Source organism: Plodia interpunctella, chromosome 17 (assembly GCF_027563975.2).
Source record: "Plodia interpunctella isolate USDA-ARS_2022_Savannah chromosome 17, ilPloInte3.2, whole genome shotgun sequence".
NCBI classification, from domain to species: Eukaryota; Metazoa; Arthropoda; class Insecta; order Lepidoptera; family Pyralidae; genus Plodia; species Plodia interpunctella.
The window spans coordinates 7,874,399-7,894,615 of record NC_071310.1 but is presented as its reverse complement, the minus strand read 5'-3'; the positions used below and the strand labels follow the sequence as shown (position 1 = coordinate 7,894,615).

General features: G+C 33.8%; 1 protein-coding gene across 3 annotated transcripts in view; it reads left to right on the top strand.

Annotated features, from left to right (window-relative positions):
* Calx (Na/Ca-exchange protein) overlaps positions 1-19,513 on the top strand; it is a 97,170-nt gene extending 77,657 nt beyond the window's left edge. The window contains exons 3-9 of one of the 3 annotated variants that reach the window (XM_053757382.2): positions 307-366; positions 10,381-10,532; positions 10,986-11,085; positions 12,247-12,345; positions 15,030-15,188; positions 15,562-15,733; positions 17,183-19,513. In XM_053757382.2, the coding sequence (XP_053613357.1) occupies positions 307-366; positions 10,381-10,532; positions 10,986-11,085; positions 12,247-12,345; positions 15,030-15,188; positions 15,562-15,733; positions 17,183-17,387 (947 nt within the window). In that variant the 3' untranslated portion in view covers positions 17,388-19,513. The remainder of the gene's footprint in view (positions 1-306; positions 367-10,380; positions 10,533-10,985; positions 11,086-12,246; positions 12,346-15,029; positions 15,189-15,561; positions 15,734-17,182) is intronic. The other 2 variants (XM_053757383.2, XM_053757384.2) reach the window with 2 other exon arrangements.
* The last annotated feature ends 704 nt before the right edge of the window (positions 19,514-20,217 follow it).

Below are 20,217 nucleotides of genomic sequence, written 5' to 3'. Positions count from 1 at the left end.
CGCCTGGTAATGTATATTCGATTACTATACTTGGTTGGCGCCAAGCTGTGCTGATTACCCGGCATCCTAGGTGAACGACAAACGCGGCAATGCTACGCGACACGCCAATATTCAATATATAGTATTTATTTTCTCTGCAATTTATTATAAACGCTATGTCGCTATGACCTATGGTAGCATCCGCCGCTCGCCTAGGACGTTGTTTAATGCCGGCCCGCTTATAATAAAATAGTGCCACATTGTAATTTGTACCTTCCATCGCTTACTTAAGGTTCATTTTTGCATGACTTATGTTTGTTTCGGCAGAAGTGTTTGAGACATATCTACCGGATGCATCCGCGAGGCTTTCAGTACAATTCTCGCCGGGTAAGTTATATTGCAATAGATTTATTATGATACTCTTATGGATAATTTATGTCTTTTGAACAGTTTGCTAATTATTAATACTTCTCGATACAATAATAATTTAAATTTGAAATTTCACGGTCTAAATGAGGATCTCCATTTTCTTACTCCATACATGTTCACAGGAATAGATAAACTTTAAGATTCATCTACATCTATTCTAGTATTTAGTAATAACTGTAGTCAATATTTGTACAGAACTTTTAGGTATCAAAAACCATTTCAAATCTTGTATTAATTTGGTATTTAATACAAAATATAAAATGGCGAGCAGTTGAATTGAAATAATACAATAATTAAAATATTCTATAGAAGAATGGGCGTGTCGTAGCATTCGCTACGAGGTCGTAGCCGCTACGGCGTAGCAACTAAAATTCGAAGTTACGAGATTACTTTTAACGTAAATATGTATACGCAACATATTGATGGGTGGTTCGCAGAGCGTTTCGACCGCTCCTGTCGCGTTGTCATTTCAATTTTTCAAATTTTAACAAAGACAAGGATGAGTTAAAACTCATTCTACATCACTGTAGTAATGTCAATTTTATGATTTTGGAAATGATTTCTTCCTCAACAAAATTGACGGATTGTAATGACCGCGAAAAAAAAATAGGGGCTTTTTTATTTTATTTTATTTATTTAGCCTCAGCGGTCGAAGCGCTCTGCGAACTACCCATTGGCTTGAGAGACATATCGCAACGTGATTGGTTCGCTGCATCTCTACAACATTTGTTATAGGTTGTAAGGTTTCCTGTATCGAATTGGGTTATTCTGTAAAGCTATAATGTAAGATGTAAAATAAAATAAATAAAAATTCTCACTGTAGAAAAAACTAAAAAGCAATTTGCGAACTTGTACTATTAAAGGATGAAATACACACACCCATGTGCCAATTATTATCGTTTTTAAAGCTGTTTGTATTTTCATTATATTTTTTTAACGTTAGCCTGTTGATGTGTCCCATTAAATAAAAAATAATAAATATGTATGGACAAATCACACAGATTGAGTTGGCCCCAAAGTAAGTTCAAGACTTGTGTTATGGCTTATTAACTCAACGGTATTTAATTTTATTTTATATATAGGTATATAATATAAACTTATTTATATAATAGGTATTTATTATTATTATATTCTTTTATTATATTATTTTATAATAGGTATTTAAATCTTGCAATACATCTACTCCCTAAATTTTGCTGTAAAAAAACTGTTACCCGTTTTCTTCTAACTCTAAATTACGCACAGACTGAAGACCTGATACACCCTTTGGTATAAATACATATTTTTAGGTATTTGTTATTACTATATATTATTATAAATATTACTTGGATGCTATATATATATGTAGTTGTTATAAAATATAGTATCGTTGAGTTAATATCCCATAACACAAGTCTCGAACTTACCTTGGGACTAGCTCAATTTGTGTGATTTGTCCGTATATATATATATATATATATATATGATAATAACTCAATATATATATTTGTTTATTCATTATATTTATGATTTACGTATTACCGAACAATATTCATAACGGTTGTACAAGCTCCACATTGTATTATAATAATTGCTTTTGTAAATGTTAGTTTTTCCTAGACATTGTACTATTGTTTTACTCCTAGCGGGGAGAGGCTGGTTGGTGTACTGAGATACAAGCTCTGCTTAGTTCGGACACCAGTCTCTCACAAACTTGATTATTAAAATCTACCATGTACGTACAATATGTATAAATATCGGTCTATCATACAACTAGGATTGTAAAGAAAAATAAAGAATATTTGAGTTTGAGTTTGAATATATATAGATAAACATACAAGACCAAGGTCAATCTGAAAAATATCATTTTCCATCATGACCTGTTGTCGAACCCGGGACCCCAATGTATCAGTCCGGCATGACGACCATTAGGCCATTGAAGTCGACAAACGGATGCCCACTGCCGGGCAAAGGTCTCCCCTTCCCATTTCCAAAAAATCTCTGTCGAGAACAATCTGTTACCAGGCAGGAATCCATAAATAACGTGTATGTTTTCAATAGTAAAAAATAAAAATAAATTATTAAAAAATATCGGCGAATGAAATCGTCAATATACGGCTAGTGTCGTGATTTAGGTTAAGGGTACGCATACTGTATGTTTTATGCAGCCGATATCGCTATAAAAGTGATAGATATAGTCTATAAAGATAGGTTGTTTCAAGTCAAGCTTATGTATTCACAGCTTCGATCGTGACGAGTGGAAACAAGTAGGGCTGTGCTGTCGTTCTAAGAAATTCACGCTTTTATCCTGTTGTCCAACTAGTTTTAAAGTTGGACAACTGCCCCTAATAAAGGCCCGTGGTTCAACTAGTTGGACGGAGCGGTTGGACCACTGCTTCGGACTGATTGTTTTATATAGTGTAATAAATATAAATATTTTAAGTGTATTGATTAGATTATGATCAATTAATTTAAGTACAAAAATACCATAAATACCTGCCGGTTTATCCTTACACATTATAATTACAAGACTAAGTCCTCTACCGCGTATGTCTGTCTGATCGCGATAAACTCAATAACTACTGCACGGATTTTCATGCGGTTTTCGCCAATAGATACAGTGATTCCCGAGGAAGGTTTAGTGACGGTTATGTGATAGGCTAGCAACCAACTAAAACTGACTTTTGAGTTTAATCACCTTTGACTCTATCAATATAAATAAATGATAAATATATATTATAATACGTTGTAGGTATATCGGTATCTGTAAGATTTTTCTTTTATATTATTTCTAATCCACGGTACATCACCATTTCAATTTCAAAATCTTTAAGAAAATGACGTTCCAAAACTACTCGTGGTTTCCAACAAAACATCCCCTTACAAAGTACCTAACACTCCAATTTTTCTTGTATCGTTTTATTTGTGCCCCTATCTCTTCCGCCACGTTCACAGCGTGTGCTCCCACAAATATCCCTCTACCCTAAATTGGGCAAAGCTGCAGAGTCTGGCAACCCTTTTTCCCGTAAAAGTAACCGTGATTTAGATACACACGCTGACCATATACTTCAGGTTTTCGAACCATTTTGATTGTTTACGATATGCTCTTTTTTATTTTTTTATTTATTTCAAACAAACAAAATACAGTTATAAACACATAAAATCATGTAATGGTTTGTCTAGGCGCTGCACATTCGCATTTATATATAAAAGAAAGTAACACTTATCGCTTAACTATAGACATGAAAATGATACGTCTAGTAAATGATTCTTCTAAAGAGTTTTAGCATTTACAACATTTAAATTCGCCTATTATCCAGAATTAGATTTATTACAGGCAATATTTGCAGCTGGTTATCAAACGTAACGTGGACTGAAGGTAGTAAATTAAAAAAATAATATTGTAAAAATAATATAACTAAATTTATTTAGACAGACATTATATATAAATATATGTTAAACAAATTTAAGATTGTAAGAAACTGGTTTTGTTATAATACACTCGCTTCTCCCCAATAGGTATACCTACACAGGGTAATGAAACAAAAAAAAAACTATTTGTTCAATAAAAATGGGGATTTAACAAAAATAATTTTCATGCGAGAAAAACCGTCGTCAAAAACTAGCGTTACCTTATAATTTTATCGCACAATGCATCTCCTCAGCGAAGGTAATGGACTGGCAACGACACAAACGAATGGCACCATAAACCACTCTGCAGATTAGTCATAACTCAGTAAACACATTTTGTCTGTTAGTTAGTTAAGATTGAAATGTGTAAGATTTTGAAACAGTGTGCAGAAATGCCCTCCATGACCCACTACTGGGCATAAGACTGCGTCCACACCAACCAGTGTCTGGTGAAAATTTGATAATAAAGTCACTAAAACCTTACCAACATCCCATCCCATAACCATCACCTTAGCCGCAAGAAGTTCACTGATAGATATAGGCTTCTGCAAAACACCATATAAAGATGGATAGAAAACAGCTTTTAAATTAAATTGACCATATTTTTTGTCATATTTTCCATTATGTTGTTGACGGTACCAACACCAGCGGCAATGTAAATTTTAAAGCTACACCACATTTAAAAAATCGTCGCGGGAAATGTAAATATATTTTGCAAAATGTAAACAACAGTGGTTTCGCGACGTCATTATTTGTGCAAAACAGAACCGGATCTAAATAATTCATCGTTTGAATAACAAATCAAGTTTATTATGTGTAAGCGGAGTTTTCTCTTTTGTGTTTCTGGGTGTTATGTTTAAAGAAATACTTCGTTTGAATGGTTAAGTTAATATAATTACACTCTCAAAATCATTGATTTACAGCGTAAACGAAGATAAGTTTGAATGGGAGACTCCTGTCCGCAAAATGTCACGTGATTGTGGAAAGTTGCTGAAAAATAATGTCTAAAAGGAAATATGGGCGATAGTTTAGGCTAGACCTTCTATTAAACCGTTTTCTTTAATTAAAAAAGATGCTTGAAACTTTAAATCACGTTAATATTTAACCCGCACGCAATCCTAGCTTAGCCTATATTTGCAAAATTATTTTTTTAAATAAACTATAATGTAGAATTTAAAAAAAGGTTACAATTTTACAAAATTATTCAAATCTTAAAGCAAGATGTCTCATTTGCGGAAACTATGAGTACAACTTTTAAATCAGTTATATTGTTTTATTAAATTTAAATGCTTAATTTAATTTCAAAGAAGACAGCTCCAATGTGCACCACAAAATTTCCACATAAACTGGGAAACCCTCATTAATTATTCAGCGAGCATCCGTTATGGCGCTCACGACACCCGGATACCGGATATGTCGCCATCATACTCGGGTCACACCGTGAATAGTCAATACAAACTTTTAATTTGAACAATATATGTGTCTTGAGTTTCTCTTCAGTCTTTTAAATATAAATTATGTCCGCGTATGAAAATTTGAAAGTATTTCGCAATATATTGTTTTATTTTCATTTATCAAGTTTATTGAGTGAATGAATGAATGAATATTTCAGGTCGTCAAGAAAAATGTTGAACTCGGTTTTGTCATTTTGGAAGATTTAATTTAAGTCTATTTGAAAAGATTTATAGAAATACTAGCTGCGCCCCGGGGCTTTGTTGTTTTGCTTTGTGTTTGCTTATGTGGAAATTTCATGATAAAATGTTCCCTATGTGTTATTCCAGGTCATATTCTATCCCTGTACCAAATTTTATAACAATCCTTCCAGTAGATTTTGCGTGAAAAAGTAATAAACATACCATTCTCACAAACGTTCACATTTATAAATATTGTATTATAAATTGCTAGTATTTATTAATATATATTTATAAATTGCTAGTAGAATAGGATTTTTCAACTAGTTTCTTATTTTTTAAAGATATTTTTTATAATAATGCTGATTATTATTAATTAGTACTGTAAAATTACATCACTAGTTTATTTAAAACCAGCTGCGCTCTTTAAATCCAGTACCGTGGGAATTTCGTCGTAAAAAAAGTAGTTTTAATGTATACATAAACCATTATAATAACGATATTTCAATTTTGTGTAAGAAAGGATTTTATTGCGATTTTCGTTGTTTAAAACGTAAAGTTGTTCAGTACTCGTATTGACTTTTTCACGTAGACAATAAGATGCCGATTTAAAAAAGTAAATTTGTGTATATGTTGCTTCTACGATTAGTAAGATAAAGGTTTATTAGGGTCAATGTCTACTTGCTTCGTCGAATATTGCCCTAGTTTTACAACTGACCTATTTGCGTGTAAATTTGTGGCCTCAATTAGTTTTAGAAGTTAATTTTTTATAAATAGATTCCACTCTTATAGACGATGTTAATTATAACTTTAGTGCAAAGGATCCAGTGAAGAGTGAATATGTTTGTATAGTAAATGTAGGTATACTAGCGACCTGACTCGGCTTCGCACGGTCTCATTTATGTATGTATAATATTATAGGTATAAACCTTCGGCAATAAACTGTCTAAATAACAAGAAATAGATTCGGTGTGCGACTGTGTTTTTATTGTTCTTCAAAACACGAGTATTCCGAGTTGTTTGCCGTTGCCTTATCCATTTCACACACGAGTTCATAATCAACCATAGTGCAGGTTTCCTCACGATATTTTCCTTCACCGGAAGCAAGTGGTGTTTGATGAAAACACACATGAGTTAGATTGGTATACAAGCTCATGTGGCACGAGTGAGATTCGAACCTTAGACCTTTTGGTTGACACCACCACCGCTTCGTTTGTTTTATAGTATGTAATGATAAATATGTACAATTTAATAAGCGCTGACTTATTTTATTATTATATGTTTATATATTGCTTTAAAATACAGCCTGTTTAAATAGTAGAAAACGAATGAGGACACTTTGTCCTCAACCGCTCTTTATCTTCCTCTTAACCATTCTATTTGGTATTGCAACAGCATAAAAATGTATTTCGTTAAAAATCCGTTTTCTTGTTTTTTTTTTTTAAATAGACTGTATGACATTCTGAAAGATATCTGTTTTCTTTTACCTTTTTCTATATATTTCGCATTTATCTTTCTTTTTTTCTACACAATTCATGGACAATCTTCTGCTCAATCACAAGTAAGGTTTATTTTGTCTTTTTTGCTAATTTAACGTCTAATTTTGTGATTGTGGAAATGCTAAATTATTAGTTTAATTTTCTAAGCAATACTTATCCCACCGCTGCCACCAAATAATTACCATAAAGCTAATTGTAGAACATTATACTTACCTACAATGAACGAAATATTCGTTGCATATAATATGCAATGAAAATTTTGTCGAAAATTTCTTCGCTTCGCTTTTATATCATAGTAATCCCAAAAAGTAATGATCGTGTTTTGAATTTATTTTCTCAAAAGTTTTTTGCAAAAATACAGGAAGAATATACTATAAATATGACCAATACTCGGACAACTGAGAAAGAAAGTATGAAAATTTGCAATGGGCTTAAAAATAGACAAAAGGAAAAAAACGGGCTTAAATGTGACATCGAACAATCGACGGATTTTATTCAAAGACGAATTTTACTATAGCTATTTGATGATTATGACAGAAGATAAACATGACGAAAAATAAATCACATTTATAATAGTTTCTTGTTTACACGTATATCCGTTCGCTAAAATCCATTGCATAAAAGAAGTTGAAAGGTACAACTAAACTATATCGTGGTCTACCAGTGTCTTTTACGAATACTGACTTCCACAGCCGATAAAACCGTTGGAATGTCGTAGTAGCTTACGTTACTGACATCCTAGGTGAGCGACTGAACGCCGCACGATGCAGTGCGCATCTTGTTTACTTATTTATGTACACAACATAACAGTGGGCATACTTAACTTATATATAGAAAACTAAGTATATTTCTATAGAAATTTCTTCCAGCAGAAACGCGAACAAATATAAATACATCCATACATTTGATACTAACATTGATACATCGCATTCAGAGATGGTTTATGCCCAATATATCCATCTTAAAAAATAACATATATATAACATATATATATATATATATATATATATATATATATATATATATATATATATATATATATATATATATATATATATATATATATATATATATATATATATATATATATATATATATATATATATATATATATATATATATATATATATATATATACCTATATCCCAAATTCTATTAAAACAGGACAGATCTTTTTCTTGTCAAAGTTTAAAATATAGTATTTTTCAACTATTTTTCAAAAAACTAATAGCTAATTTTGTTGCACGTAGTTTTTACTTTAAGCACAGTCATAAACACAACTAAAAATAATATAGCGTAAATTTATCTCTGATCGCGTTGCATCGTCGCGTGCGCCTCCTTTGTCGCTTATATAGGACCCGTGGTTACGTATTCCAGAATAAGGCCTTATCGCACATTATAAATACAGTTGCCGCCGAAACTTAATAGTTTTCTACGAATTCCATCAAAATGACGAGAAAATTACTGCGCACTGCGTCATTAAGCCGTTGAATGATTTTGTATATAAATTTTATTTTATTTATTTCAATAAATACAGTTTTCATAGTTCGCCTATTCTTTTTATTCACTTACCACTAAATGGTGGTAGGTAGTCGAAAAAGTCCTGTCAATGCGAAGTGGAGAAGTTCTTGGCCTCCGACATTTGATTTGCCATGGCCGCTGATAGGTAACGATAGCATTCTCAAGGGGTATTGGCGTCAGACAGGCGGCCGATTGATCCTAGTCGAATCTCATGTCCGCAAAAAGTTGAATTAACTTAAAATTAGATTAAAAAACATTAGGTTTTATTTCCAGCGTCTACATCAATGTGCGGTAAAAATGTCTGGCAATCAAACTTTACGAATAAACTTCAAAATTAACGTGTTATAAAATTTATTTTCATATGGAAATAAATCGGAGGGCGGAAAATACAAGAAAAGTTTATAGACAAATTTTCATACCATTTTATGTACGTTGTGCAAATGTGCAATATGAACTCCGTTTCTTATTACAAGTCTTATATTGAGTAAATATTTTTATTCATTTTACAGCAATAATAATTAAAATAAACTTTTTAAGAAATTCATTACTTTTATTTCACAATATACACTACATTATATGACAACATTGCACAATAGTATTTACATTGCACGGTCAAAAGTAAATGGTCCTTCTTGGCTTTACGTTCAGTCCAAATAGTGTAATGGCCAAAAGTCTGAAGGAATATGCAAAAAAAAAAAAAACAATAAAAAAGAATCTCTGATTGTGCTACCTAGTTTCTTGCCTGCCAGTCTCCCCTGGGCCTTCACCACCTCATTTACCGCTAACGAGCCCCCGAGCAGATTCTCGAGTGTATTTCTAACCATCGACAATTTTAAAGGTATTAGGATAACGGTGTTAATGTTAAATTCCACCTGCGCGCCGCCGCCGTGGCATATATATCGATATATATATATATATTTATATATATATATATATATATATATATATATATATATATATATATATATATATATATATATATATATATATATATATATATAAAATTGTTTAAAATTGTGTTATGTAAAATTATATAATATCACTTGCTCAATATATGGCACTAATATTTTAATCAACGTATCATATCTTATGTTGCTCGGACACTATTATAGTAGTCAGTAGAAAATTAGTAGATCAGTATAATCTTAAAATGGAGGTCGAGAACTGGGACTAAGATAAAAGTAGATGCCCGCATCTGCTTTTATCTTAGTCCGAGACATCAAGAGATCGTCGAGACAACAAAATTTGGAATACAATAAGCTGAATAAAAGTGTATCTTGATCTTACGCCTACCCTAAGTTCGTATAAGATCAGTACAGCATATCATTCTTATCTGATATTAACCGATCTGCAAATATTTTATTATTGAGATTTACTAACACATGCACAATCGAATAAAAAATAAAAATAAATCCGAATAAAATAAATTAAATTAAAAAAAAAAAAAAAGAAACGATCGACGGCCAGGCTGGCCAGTAAGAACGCCGAAAAAAAGTTAGAGGAAAAATAGCGGGAATTCAAAAATTGTTAAAAATGCAATGTATTTCATAATAAGTACCTATCTATCGGCAGTTTATAATAAAACACATCCATAATATTATTAATTGTTATAAGAAGTAGCTACATAGTTTAATTTTAACTTCAGTGTAATAATTTATTTATGTATAAAAGTGTAATGTACACTATGAAACAACAAGATAGCCCAAGTCAGTATGGCGGATAATTCTTATAAGAACATCACCTGCATTTGAATTTATCTAGGCCATTGCTATGCTTCACACATCATAAATACTGCTCAAAAAATGAGAAAATACATAAAATATCGTAAATTGTAAGAGTGATTTACTTTTCACTCTGACAATTTATCCATTTTTGTGAGAAAAACTTTGTTTAAAATAAAAAAAGTAAAAAACAAATAATACTTGGAACAGATGACGACCAACCCGTGAACCCTGGTGGTAACGAAGTGACCCACCTGGCAACGCTTCCTGAAGAAGAGGCAGTGGTCGCCATGATGGGACTGCCCCGGGCTGGGGACATCACTCGGGCTCAGCTGAGGGTCAAGGAAAGCAAGGAGTTTAAGGTACTTACTTAGGATCTTTCAGTTCTTCTTTTTTTATTTTCAAGTTACTACTTATAAGACACGCATTCGTCAATTGAATTCTTTGGAGAAAAGGCTGTGGTGAAGTTGCGCCGCTTCTTCTTTACCCGCACTTTGGAAGTCGGCAGTAGACTTAGTTTTAATTATTTTTTTACGTCAATAAGTGATGTATGCAATTCTAAGTGGAAAAAAGGAATTTTGAATTTGAATTTGGAAAATGTCGAAATAGCAGACATTTATAGAAAATGTTGCCAAACCTTGTCATTGATTTTATTGAGGCTTCAAAAAGGTATAGTTTGGGCAAGACGAAATGTTGTTTATGTTAAATTTAAAAGTAGATCAAGGGAAATGGCTATCAACTACAGATTTTTCTCATAGCTTATGGACATTGCATCGCATTTCTTTATTTGTTGATGTAGATATTTTTTGTTTCAGAACACGGTGGACAAGTTAGTGCAACGGGCGAATGCGTCCATTATTATAGGTACTTCATCATGGAAAGAACAGTTCACGGAAGCCTTGACGGCGAGCTCAGGTAATTTGTCTAATTTCTCATAACGTATCAATAAAGAGGAAAGTACTTTAAGTGGGTTGCGCCAGCCCACTTTGATGTTAACTTTAACCTGCGTCCGCCGTCGTTTACTTAAAAGTGCTTTTGCGTTTTTCTGCCCAGGTTAAAGTTAACGTCATAGTTCGTACAAAATGGTCCATTCTTAATTATTTTTGAACATTTTGTTAAAATAATTAAATATTTTCATATCTGAATTGAGTTTTAGAACTAATAACAAAATGAAAATAAACTAACACACGCGCCAGTTATTGGTTCCGTTTCCCCCATTGAGCTACGAAATCATGAATCTAAAGTATTACCAGTATTTCTCATTAATATATGTATACGTTTTGTTTCGTAAACTATTCACGAATATTCAAAGAAAAAGTTTAACGAAAAGAGAAAATCGGTAATATAGGTGTATGAGTTTGTTTAACAAATATTGAACATGGCTGAAGTTGCCTGAAGCTAAATAAGGAAAGTTTCGAGCACTCTTGTAGACATCGTGTTAGTTAAATCAGACTCATGTTATAGTGATATTACAAGAGAATTTAAACTATATTGTTGAGAACTATTAAAATCTGAATTTCTTAGACAGAGACTTAACTTAGAATGAGACTTAATTGGCTCTCTATTTTATAGCTCCATTTCCATACATATTTGTTACTTAGTTGTAAGTAAGTCTTCCCAAATAGTTTAGAGAGGGTTATGTATATTTTAGGTATCTGAGTAGTTTATGCTTTTAATGCAAAATATTCTTAATAAGATTTTCAAGTATTTATATTTTGTGAACCTTAGGTGCACCAGTCAACTTTGACGTTAATTTTAAAATGCGCGCCGCCGCTGCCGCCTATTAGATACTAATATCGTAGAGTACTTTGAGTTGTTCTGCGCTTTAAAGTTGCAGTTTAAAGTTAACGTCAAAATTGACTGGTGCAACTGAGCTATAGAGCGTCAGAACCTGGGCTCTCAGGAAGAAACCAAGAAAACGCTCAGATATAACTTCTAGAAGGCCTTTATTTCAAATTTATATATAATTGAGAAAACAGTAAGTTTATTTCACACAATAAGTCAAGTTTTGATTTCTGTCTAGCTATACAAGTATTGATTTGATGGTAGAACTACAGCATACAAGTAAACTTGCAGGGTCGGACGATCCTGACGAACCGCCATCTTGGTCGGACTACGTGCTGCACGTGGTCACCCTCTTCTGGAAGATCTTGTTTGCTCTAATACCACCTACTGGTAAGTTCTAAATAATATGTTTTCTCTAATATTTAAATGTTCAAATCATCGCTTTCAAACTTTATAAAAAACAAATAATAATATAATAATAATAATACCTACTACACAACATCAAAACTCTCCAAAGGGCCTCTACGTGTTGGATCCATATCCCCACGCAAGCCTCTCAAAGGACCGGACTTAGTGCCGTGAATTTATAAAAGGAGATACATAATAATAATAATAATAAGCCCGCAGGGCAGCTTGTGGCGAGCTGTTGGGGAGTAGCGACCCCACGGACCTGAGTGCTCCCAGGGGAGGCCCCTGTTCCTCACCTCCGCCTTCCTTCCCCAAGGTCGGAGTGGAAACCGAGAGGTAACAGGACCCCTACCTCTGGCTTGCCTTCACCGGCCGGCCAGAGTGGAGTCGCGAGAGCTATATGCTCGAAGGGTGGAAGTGTAAAATGTCATAACGCCGGGGGCGTCTGACTGGATCACCATGATTTCGCGCCCCGCAGACTCACCTCTCTACACCCTTAGCCGCCCACGCCAATGTTGCCCCTTTGTCGCCAATCGCGGCGACTGATTTGAGGGGCCCATCCAGTGAGCGGCGAGTCACCACCTGCCACTGAATAGTCAGTTATCATGATTATGGCAGGTGACCGAACTCTTTGCAATAGCCCATTCTCAGTTCATCCAAATTTCATTCTATAGACCAGTACTTCTATCCATTATTCTGCAATAGTTCACACTCCCGCCGAGACCTGCTCATGGGCATATCATTTTATTGATATATCCGCGAGCGGGCTTTGGCGGGAGACCTACACAACATCAAAACTCTCCAAAGGGCCTCTACGTGTTGGATCCATATCCCCACGCAAGCCTCTCAAAGGACCGGACTTAGTGCCGTGAATTCCAAAAGAGGAGAAACATAATAATAATAACTTTTATTCACCAAAGAAAAAAGTACAATAATTGACAGAATCATTTTAGTAGTTAGATTTACAATTTATAAGTTGGACTGTGGACTCTGCACTAAGCGATGCTTGTGTCGCGGCGTCCGGAACATTTTCAATTTACATTACGATTTTTACATGTTCATCGTATCACACATAATAATAATATAGATATACGTTTGAGAAAACACTAAACATACTCGTGATTTGGTTAATACAAAATATTGGTAAATGCTAGATAAATAAATGAAGTTTAATAAAAATAATGTATTTGATTCGCTCATGAGCGTATTTAACGCTTTAAAGATATTTTAGCGTTGAATCGCGCACGAAAGCCGCGGTTTGCGCGTATTTATGGTTGGTTACGTGAATTCGTTCGTATTGTCTTATTTAATCTATCTTGTTCTTCACTCAAAACCACATCAGAACGAACATTATGTGTGTAGGATTTATTATTTGAAAGAATCTACTTTATTTGAATTAGACTAGTCATAATAAAGCTGTTTTTTTTTAAATTAAAAGTGTAGAAAACAATCAATGTGGTTTGTGCTTTAGTTGGCAGTTAAATCTGAAAACGTAAATTTACATATAAGTGGAAAATTCATCGCAATCATGAAAATTTGCGTGTTTTTTTTTAATAATTTGATTGCATTTCCACGTTCACAATAGCTTTTTAAGAGGTGTAAAATGAATTAAACATACAAATAAACCCGTCGCTTCATCAGCCTAAAAGTACTCGTGAATTTCGAGGGATTTTGCAGCTCCAGGTTTGTTTTTCACTGAATTTGTTTTTGTTTTGACACGGGTAAGTGAGTTACCTGAATTAATTATGTGTTTTAAACATATATTATGTGGAGCGGAATAATGTGAATGCTAAATATGTATAGGAAAACATGGTGAGAAAACTTTCACTGATTGATTGATAAGGGCACTGACGTAGTGTAAAAAAATCTCATTTGTGGCTTTACATCAATTTTGTAGATAAAATTATATAACAAGTACCTATTAGAAAGTGTGCGGACTGCCAAGAGTCGGGTGGAGGATGCGTTGATGATGTAGATGTATGATGAAGACTCTAGTCGCGATTACATGCGATTTAATGAACAGAAAGTATATAGTGTCAAAATAAAGATTATTAGTGAGACGTGAATGATGCATGCGCGTCCAATGTCGAGTGGAGGGCGCGCCGCTGTCGACGCCGCTGCTTGGTCGTTCGTGTATTTGTCAATTTTTAAGATTTTTTACTTAAAACAAAAAAAAAATTATAATAAAACATGTATTTCTTTACTTTTCGATGGAAATAGACCCTCTTTATTAATGAATAATTTTAGTATGTTTGACCTCAATTTGCCCTATAATCAGATGGGAAAACTGAAATCAACGGTTTTGCACGCAAGCTCAAAAATTTCCTTGAAGATCCTTAAATTCTTCGTCCTTCAAGATCGTCCTTCAAATGATTCCATTTTCCTATTTTCTAAGCTTTCCCTAGCCAATTGTCGCCAGCTATGGATTTAACATCGTCTACGCATCTTATTTTAAGACAAAATATTATACCTATATTTTGTTTTTTGTTTGTCTTGAGTAGTAGTGAGTTTGTTTAGTATAACTCAAGCATTTGTGCATAAACGCTTAAGACGTTGACGTTAACTTGGTATAATAACTATCTATGTATTAAGAAACTGTGTATGTTTTTTAATTAATATCTGTTGTGTTGCCTTTGGAAATAAATAATAAAAATATATTTTCTTAGATATCGGCGGCGGCTATGTCTGTTTCGTTGTCTCCATCATCTGCATCGGACTTGTGACGGCAGTTATTGGAGACGTGGCGTCCCACTTCGGATGCACTCTGGGCATCAAGGATTCTGTCACTGCTATCGTATTCGTAGCCTTGGGAACTAGTATACCAGGTAAGGCTGTTACTAGGTGAAACCCGATAACCCGAAAAACTCGAATCGACGATGTAAAGAGTATTACTGGTAAGAATAGTCGATTTGTAAGACTACTCGATAGAACAACTGACAAGAACCAAATATTTATATTTAGTTAGCTGTTTTTCAGATCTTGATGTGCCATCAAAAACAGCCAACAGTCAACCTACCCAAATACATTGTAAATTCACCGCTATTACCACAATATAATAATCCATGCAGGGTATCGTGTTGACTGTACACAAGCGACTAGGTTTTCCAAAGTATTCAAACAGGGAATCACTGGAAGGAGGCCTTTATCAGTTTGGCTATTATTATAACAAAAACATGAAGTTATGTTCTCTTTAAACAGACACATTCGCAAGCAAAGTCGCGGCCTGCCAAGACAAGTATGCTGACGCATCAGTCGGCAATGTGACGGGATCCAACGCGGTCAACGTGTTCCTGGGCATTGGAGTCGCGTGGACTGTGGCGGCCATCGTCCATTGGAGCAAGAACGAGAAGTTCCTTGTTGACCCTGGAAAGTGAGTTCTATGCTCGTGAATTTTACAGCGTTAAAAAAGATCAATTACAGAATTTGAACGATATTTGTTTCACTTAGTAAAATAACTATATATACTTTTTTCTTATAAGAAGCGGTGGTGGTGTAATGGTTAAGATACGCCTGCGAACTGAAAGGTCCCGAATCCTACTCGTGCCATATGAGTTTGTATACCATGACTGACTCACGTGTAGTAGTTTTCATCGACCACCACTTGCTGCCCTCTGGTTGAATATCAACTTGTGTGTGAAATTGATAAGGCAACGGCAAACCACTCCATTCATAGTGCCAAGAAAGTCATTAATGTGTGTTTGTGTGTAATGACCACGACCCTCAGCCATGAGGAATAAGACTAAAGAAATAATAATAAAACTAAGTAAAAAATAAATAAAAAAGTTAAAAATAAAAGTATGTAAAAATTAAGACTAAGTAAAAGATATAAATATATTTGAAGACCTCGATGGAGCAGTGGTAAAGTGCTTGCCGCTGAACCGAGAGGTCCCGGGTTCGATCCCCGGTGGGGTCATGATGGAAAATGATCTTTTTATCCCGGGTCTTGAATGTTTATCTATATAATAATATGTATTTGCCAACACAACACAAGTCTCAAACTTACTTTGGGACTAACTCAATCTGTGTAATTTGTTCTAATATATATTTTTATTTATTTATACAACGACGGACTTATCACATATAGGGATCTCATGCAGTCGCCATTCGCTATTCGCCAATAGACTGGTCGAATAAGACCTGCAGGCCTACCATCAACTTTTACAGAACGATTCCAATGCAACTCAGTTCAATTTAGGATCCTAAAATAAATCGTATTCATACAAAAAATTAAATCGATTGTACGAATTTGCGATGCAGTTCAGTTTAGGTCGTAAAGTGTATCACGTTAAAAGATGATGGTAAGCCCCCTGCAATATACTAGAAGGGTAGATACAAGTAAGAAACTACAAAATATTTTTTACAAAAATCATATTTGACCCAAGCTTTTAATGTCAGAGAGATATCCTTATCAGGTGGAATATCATCAGGTCTTACTGTCTGTCTTTTCCCACATTCACTTGTAAAATTTCTATTGAAGAATTCCGATTTCCATCCCGTGTGCATCATCAGGTCATGTACATCATAATAATGTATGTTCATACGAATCAAACGTGTTATCACAATTTCAGCTCATTCTGTTAAAGACATCTGCAAAATTGAATTGCAAGATTCCACCCGAACATACTTAAAGTAATTTAATTATATTCTTTCTTTGCCAGTGCGACGCTTATAAGAAAGATTGTAGGTATGGAGTTTAGTTTCCACTAGTACTGTAAACACCATTGGTTTACAAAAGGAAACATAACTGCAAGTTACCAAGTCAAAATAAAAGCGTGTAAGAATACCCTTGTCTGTGAGTATAACTTGTTTTTGTCCACAGCCTGGCATTCAGTGTCACGATGTTTTGCTCTGAAGCGGCGTTGGCTGTCCTAGTGCTAGTGCTCAGGCGCCGCAAGTCTATAGGGGGCGAGCTGGGTGGACCTCGTGTTGTAAAGATAATAACTTCCATGTTTTTCTTCTCTCTTTGGCTTATCTATCTTACTATGTCTAGTTTGGAAGCTTATGACGTCATACAAGGCTTCTAGATCTTTGAAGAGTGATTTTGGAATCAAGTGCAAATACTCTTTGGGATCTTCATTCTAAACTTTCCTAAATAATAAAATTTTAGACACTAAAATGAATACTAATGTAAAGTCTTATTTCTGTGTCACGAGTAAAAAAGGACAATGCACCGAATTTTATACGTCACACGTTCAGATTTGATTCCGTCGCTATCAAATACTTTGTGTAGTGTAGTGGGTTGCACCAGTCAACATTGACGTTAACTTTAACCTGCGCGCAGCCGCCGTTAAGACAGCGTACGTTGCGTTTTGCATTTTACTCCACCGGCCACTTTAACAACGACAATTTAGACAGTGCAAATTTTGAACTAGTTCATTATACGTTATTACTCGTGTCTAAGAAATAGACTATATTTATAATCTATAACATAATGCATGTGCTCAAATGTACTACAGGTACACATCAATTCCCATTTCCTCTCTTACTCTATTGACTTTTAAATCTTATAATAATCGTTAAAGTAGCCTTGAAGGCTGTGGTTAAAGATCTAAATTAGAAATTAGGCAGATACGCATATTAATAATTAGTAGGGGGGGTGAATTTCACGAGCGTTTTGAACGCCGCCGCGGGCTATCACTAGTGTTTATTAAATTGTATCATACACAGTAAACAATCATCCTATTTTATAAATAAATAAAGTACTGGTACAATGTTAATTTTATAAATGTTTAATTTGAAAAAAAAAGATTCTTTATTAAAAAAAAAAGATTCTTTATTAAAAAAAAAGTGCGACACTAATGAAACACTACACGCTGCGTTAAATTCTTCGTCAGTCGTGAAATTCACCCAGGGGGTATTTTAGACATGGTTTTAAATGGATCGTTCATTTTTATGGTGTTTAAAAAGACCATTTTAAATTTAAAAACGCATTTTTTATAAAAGCATGTTCTTGGTCTTGTTTTCACGATTTTAATGACTGTCCATTTAGACACAGATTTTATGTAATCAATAATGGAGAAAAATACTTGAGCAAGTTTTAAAGATAGCATTTTAGCAATTTATAATAAAGTTTAGTAAAATCGACTTTATGCATAAAGTCACTGAAAAATTTATAATTAATCAAGATCATCTGCTATTTTAATGTCCCCCATTAGGGGCTGACCTTCTTTATGGATGGAAAAAGAATACGGGCCATGACCCACCAGGCTGGCCCATTTCCATAGTAGGCTTTAAAAGGCATGCTTTTATCAGCTAAATGTGAAGTAGGTATTTACATTTAAGATTACAAAAACGAATGACATACAAATTAGAAGCTTCGCTCGTCGTAATATTTGTCGCATCGTCGGAGATGCGATTAATCGCATAGCTATGCGATTTCGCTGTTTATTTTTAACTGTATTTATATTAGGTGTGGAGCGGAAGTTTTAGCGCCAAGCGTTAGTATAATCAGATGTGACGATTGAGTCATGTTAATTATTTAGGCTATTTTAAGATGGACTTGAGGTCGGTACACATTAAAACATTGTTTCATTTACAGTGTTAAAATATACTTTTTTAAAAATTCAATTTATTCGGGAATATATTTCTTTTAGGCAATTTAGAATTCAAATATCGTACTACAAGTAAATGTTTGTTTTAAACTGTTTTTAAAAAGCGAATTTGTATATTCCGTCGATATAAATATGCATAATAATTTGCAGTTTCCAGTTTCTTTATAAAATCATTAGGAATGGTGTGTACAAGCCTCAATGTGACAAAATTTAGATGTGAAAATATTTATACCAAATTTTTGAAAAATGTTTTAGTATTAGATTTTATTCATGTGTGTTGTCGCTAGAAGTAGCAGTAAATAACCTCAATAATAGGTTAACTTCATTCACGGTGTTCAATAAATTACACGTAGATTACTGTGATTGTCTTGTTTGGTGAAGGCCGATCGAGGGAATTGGCGAGTAAGGGATCGACTAGTGTGAAACTATTTCCTATTTTGTTGCAATTTGACTTTTACGACAGAATTTTGGCTAAAAACATGGAAATGACGCAAATTTTATGACATTGTATACATTAACTTTAGCAGTTCACTATCTTTATTCTAAGGGTGAGTTGCACCGTCAAATTTGACGTTGATTGTAACCGGCGCGCCGCTGACGTTTAGACGAAATAGCGTACTTTGCGTTTTTCTGCGCACGTTAGAGTTAAAATTTGACGGTGCATCTCACCCTAAGCTAGCAAATATACACACAAATACATTTTGGTGTTGATTTTGCTAACGTTGAGTTGAGTTTGAGGTACAATCTTGTCCCAATGGTTAATTATTTATTAATATGAACAATCAATTAAATATACAAAAATCTTTAAAACGAATAATAAGGTAATTAAGCCGAAAAGAAAACACTATTTAAAAGGCTTAAATTCTAAAATTTAATTTGTATTTTGAATTTTCAAAGGCGTTCTATTAAAAGAATATTAGTCGATGCCCTTTCTATTGTCTTTTGACAGTTCTGTGAGTTTAACGCTCCAATGATCATAACACTTGGATATTAAAAATGTACTTGCCTAGGACCAGGACCAGGCATATCGAATCGGCACGGGTGTGCTTCGGCCAAGTTCGATTTATAACAATGAAAATAAAAATATAATTTTAGCTCTCAGTATTTTGTAATATTATCAATGATTTTGTTGAAACTTACAAGAAGTTTATGAAATAAATGCTAATATTATAAGTTATATTAAAGTAAAAATATTACGTCATAGTTGTTTTAGTGTTTAGTGTATATAAGAAAGTGCATATTTATTATATTTAGTTCTATAGAATGCTTATTATAGCAAGCAAATCTAATCGGACACTGCTTA